Genomic DNA, 5232 nt, shown 5'->3' with positions numbered 1-5232 from the left:
CACACACACACACACACACACACACACACACACACACACACACACACACACACAATCAACCCTTATATACCCAAGACAGCTATTCTCTTCACCAATAGCCATGAAAAGTAGTAGAGAAACAATGATGTGATCACAGCAGTGAGAGATAAGTTAGTGTTCTTATTCTTTCAACATATAACTATTTGCCCTAGTCCTAGGAGTAATTGTTGTTTTTGTGGAAATGAATTAGATGAAGAATTATAGTACATTTTTTCTAGTTTTCTAGTATATGGTTAAATCACAGTGAGACACTTTTAACTGTTGGGCAAATTTGGACTGTGTAGGGCAGATACATATAGAAGAGTAATTAGACCCTTGCTATACTTCTGTTAATTCTGGTGCAGCCTTCTTTTATGATAAAGATATTTGTGTTCAGTGTGTGTGTGTGTGTGTGTGTGTGTGTATATACACACACACACAGACAACTGAAATGTTCTTTTTATATAAGAATTCTTGAAGGTTTTTTCAGAACCACATGTCTAGAACAGAAGTTAACTAACTACATGCTTCAGTAGTAAACAGGAATGCCTACAAAGTACTCAAAAATCTTGAAAAAGGCTTATGTCATAATCACAGTAGAGTGTGACATACACTTCACATTATAAAATATAAACAAGATTTGCATAGACAATTAGACTTGTTTAGACAATTAGACTTATTTTGATACTGCAAATAAAAATATATAATAGAATCTTTAGATCACAAAAATAACAAGCAAGCAAGATATTTTGAAATCTTCAGGCACAGGAGCCTTGTGGCATAATTTTGGAAAGACTATAAAGTAGCATGGAGTTTTTCTCTTTGTTGAAATGTTTCAAATCCAACACAGGATTTTACTGCCACACTCCTGCTCGTTGGTTCTTGTTCCCAGTTTGTTCAAAAAACATGAAATCCTAAACGAGGGAGGAGGAACAACAAAACAATTGTAAATTAGTGATTTCTGAAATACCATTTATACAGTTCACAGCAATCTTTATTATTTTGCAGGTAGTTCAAAATAGTGTTTCTGCCTTTTGGATCAATTGATGCAATCTTCAAGGTTTAAAATTTTTTTAGAAGATCTGTTTGTTAGTAATAAGGTCTGAGAAATGGCTTCTGACCACATAGCTTTCAAAACAAAGCAGCCACAATTTCTGCTTTTCAGTTCACTGTTTTTAAAGTGAAGTGGGGGTGGAGGGGGGACCTGGAGGAATCTGCATGACATGAAGCATCATTTATCAAAATTTACCTAAAATATACATATATTCCCTTCTGTCCACAGAATGGTTACAATATACTCCTGCCTGCTTGATTTTGAGCCAAAGTAGACCAGTCATCTTGTCAATCATTAGTAGTGTGAGACACTTTATCCCTTATTTTATTTTCCTTTTGAGTCTGCATATTATTACCTTGACTGAGGAAGCAATCTTAAGAAAGAAAGGTGCATTTTCCCCAAATTGGAGAGTCAAGAGAGTAGGATGGAGGGTGGAGTAAAGTAGTTTTTCTATTGACATGCTTTGGATAATTTTTCCTTTTGAAATGCACTTGAATCTTTTGATGTCAGATTTTTCTCTCTACTCTGGATTTTTTTCTTTTTTTTTTTTTCAAAAGGGAGCTGTCTATTGTTTGAAGAAAAAAAAAACACCACACCACACACTTTCTTATTTGTCATGCTGTGGTCTGCAGATCCATTACAGCAGTGTCCCTCCAGAAGTAGGACTGTCCATTGGGTACAGGCTTCTAAAACAAAGTAAGTATCCATTCTATCACTCCCTTACATGGGAATTGTAGCTTAAATAATTCCTCCACTGACTAAAAATTAAGTGATCAACATATTGCATTTGTTGACTTTATGTAGCGAAGGTCACTTGGCTACCTAGCAAGTCTCATGATAAGAGATACATCTCCTTCCTCTGAAAACAATTGCTGGGGCAGGTCTTTAACATGTAGATACCTGCCAGACATGCATGTAAAGGCATGTTTGGATCATACATTGGATCCTATCAATTGTATTTTCTGCCCTGCTGTACATGCATAACAGGAAGCGTGATTGTGGGATTGAGCATGAGATCCCATCACAACTTACTACTGGTGCAGGAGGAGTGCACCCCACTGGGAGCCCAGGTCAGCTGAGGGGACTCCTTGTCACAGGAGAGCCTGGTGCACCCCTTCACCTGGGAGTCCCATCCACTGATTCAGACTCCCAGCCAAGGGGCTGTACCTGGCCACACATTCAATTAATGCCATCAAAGGAACCAACTGCAAAGTTACTAAACATTTTCTGTGGAACAACTTTGTGTATATTCCTCATTTTAGGATGCCATGAATTTCTTTAACATGTTGCCAGGTTACAACTTAGGATATGATTAGCTGGCTAATCAGGTCTTAAGTATATCATGTGGCTAAGGCCTTAATGAATGAAATTATCTTTACTTTGGAAATGAACGCTACAAATGGTCAGAAGAACTTTTTGCCTTGTTAAGACTGGCCTGGCCATTTAAAACATTTGGATCTTAATTAGATCTATTCCATATCCTGATAGGAAAGCTCCCTATTAAATCACAGAAAAATCTGACTATGGGTATAGGAAAAAAAAATCTATCTATCTATCTATCGATAGATAGATATAGCTCTTTAAACTGGAAAAGGAAGCTGCCTCTGCTGCTTGTGAATACACAGCAGCTGCTGTTCTGCTCTGAGGTCTTCGTGAGCCTGTAACTATGCAGTGAACTACATCCATCCATCCATCCCTGGATGAAGCAGGGTTAAAGCTGGAACAGTTCTGCTCCACTTGTATTGCTATAGAACCACTGTAGTTGTTATGTCTGTGTGCCTTGTTTATTGTGCTTTACAATTCCTGGTACAATGTGGGTCTCTCTGAAATGTGAAACATATGCTTAAACTTTGAGCACAGGATCACTTCTGTGTCTGTTCAATGCATGTGCTACTGATGGGACTTAAACATTTTTACAAGTAGCTAAATTGTGACCTTAGTTAGTGCTATCCTTAATATTTGTATCTGCATGATAAAAAGCATATACACAACATACCCATGAAAAGGTTCTATTTTTTCAATTCCTTATTGATAATAAAGGGATTACCTATTATAGAATACAGAATTATAGAATAAAGGGATCACCTATTATAGAAGGTGAATCATTGGCATTTCCCTCTTTGAACTGTTGCCTCCACTCCTTTTCTTTCATTATTCCTAATCAGTAGCACAAAACTATTATGGTGTTTTCAGAAAGTAATATGTTAACAAATTCCATGAGACTCCTGTGATATGGACTGGGCTAGAAGCATCCTTACATTAGCCTTCAGTGCAACAGATCAGTTAATTAGCGTAACAGCCAAATGTATCCACCAACCCTTAATTGATATAGCACAGTAACAAAATGAAGCATCACATGAACTAATAAGGCTATTCACATATTTAAAAGCAGCCATTCATATTTGATTTAGTATTTCAGATTTCAAATATAAAACCATCACCTGAAAAATTAATTTGCCATGCTCCCTACAAGCTTCATCATTTATCCCACTGACTTCGGTGAGCCCAGGATTGACTCTTACACTAGTACAATTTAAATATATGGATGAAAAGTGAGTTTATATTTGGATATTAAAAAATTAGTGAATTACAGACTTACAATAAGGAAGCAAGCACCAATCATCACAGCTTTCATTTTAACATCAAGGTCCATTGGGAACTGGATTCCAAAATTATCAGCATCTGTAAATGCCTCTCTTACAAATCCAGTCCACTGCTTAGAAATTCTTCCAACTACATTTTCATTTGACTTCACCTGAAATAAAACAAGGTGTCAAAGTGCACCAATCAACATAAGAATTTCACATGCCCTTCTAAAGCTTCATAAAAATTTCAATGGCATTTGTTTATATGTACACATTACAGCACTTGATAAACTTGTCTATGTCAGGAGTCGGCAATTATTTTAGCTGGCAATTATTTTAGCCAGCAGGCCACTTAATGAATTTTGGTGAGCTGTCAAGGGCTGCACACAAAACTTTTCAGAAGATATTTTAACAAACTATACACACACACGTACACGCATGTACATGTACACATACACGCATGTACATACATACACACACACACTAAATATCAAATATCTATTATAACTAGGGCTGCACCAATAAGAGATACCGATAGCTGATTTTTAATGAGTCATATTGACCAGTACTGATCCAACTGCCAATATGCAGCTGGGCAGCTTGGAGACCAGTGTCCAGCTGGTAAGTCTGTTGTGGGGAAAAGGGTGTGGGGGATGGGGGATGGACAGATTGAGGCCCCCATGGTGAAGGAGGGAGTAGGGCTGGGACAGGGGCAGGCACTGCACAGCCAGGGTGGTGCATGGCACAGAGACATGGCTCCCACTGCTACGCGCACCCCAGGAGGGCACGGGAGGCGTGTGCCCCTAGATCTGCATGCGGGATGAGGGTGGTCTGCCGCTGCGGGCTGGGGCCAGGGGGGTGCTGAGCTGTTCCCAGCAGGGGTCTGGGCCGGGCTGCATTCAGGGCGGGTAGTGGTGGTGCTGGGAGGGAAGCTATGGTAAAAATTTGCTGTAGTCCCCCTCTCATTACTGCCGTCACCTGCAGTGCACGCAGCCCTGGTCCAACCCCTCCGTTGACAAGAGCCCAGCACCTCCCCAACCCATACCAGCAGCCTGCCCTGGTCCCACACACAAATCCAGGGGCACACACCCTCCCAGGGTGCACGCAGCGGCAGGAGGCACTACCCCATTCCTGCACCCTCCAGACGGGCTATTCATTGCTCCATCCCACGCCCTGCCCCACCCTGGCTGTGCAATGCCTGCCCCAGCCCCTCTCTCACCACTAGGGCCCCAGTCTGCCCACCCCCCACACCCCTTCCCTCTCCCGCCCCTTTCCCCACAACCAATTTACCAGCTGGACCCTGATGCTCTCCACACTGCTAGGCTTTGATTTTGGCCCCCTGCCTGCTGCACTGTGGCTGTACGCATGCAGACAGCATTTAAATCGGCCACATCAGCCAAAAAAAGCCTATTGCCAACACTTATAAGGGGGGCGGGGGGACGACACCAAACCTTTCCAATGACTGCTCCCACACACACAACACACCAAAATCCTAAAACAAATAGGCAGTAAGGTTTGCTCTCCTAAAAAGTAAATCTTTCCTGACGAGAGAAAGAGAACAGTAGTTTCAGTAAT

At 41.0% G+C, this 5232-nt stretch overlaps 1 protein-coding gene across 1 annotated transcript in view; it reads right to left on the bottom strand.

The window, feature by feature from the left end:
* Positions 1-15: 15 nt before the first annotated feature.
* The window catches only part of LOC109288141 (phospholipid scramblase 1-like), a 33890-nt gene continuing 28673 nt past the window's right edge, over positions 16-5232 (bottom strand). The window contains exons 7-8 of the mRNA XM_019503546.1: positions 3672-3827; positions 16-932 (exon numbers count right to left, since the gene is read on the bottom strand). Coding sequence (XP_019359091.1) covers positions 873-932; positions 3672-3827 — 216 coding nt within the window. The 3' untranslated portion in view covers positions 16-872. The remainder of the gene's footprint in view (positions 933-3671; positions 3828-5232) is intronic.

This window comes from Gavialis gangeticus, unplaced genomic scaffold, assembly GCF_001723915.1.
Source record: "Gavialis gangeticus isolate Ggan-Ray unplaced genomic scaffold, GavGan_comp1, whole genome shotgun sequence".
NCBI lineage: Eukaryota > Metazoa > Chordata > Crocodylia > Gavialidae > Gavialis > Gavialis gangeticus.
This window is presented reverse-complemented; position numbering and strand designations above follow the sequence as displayed.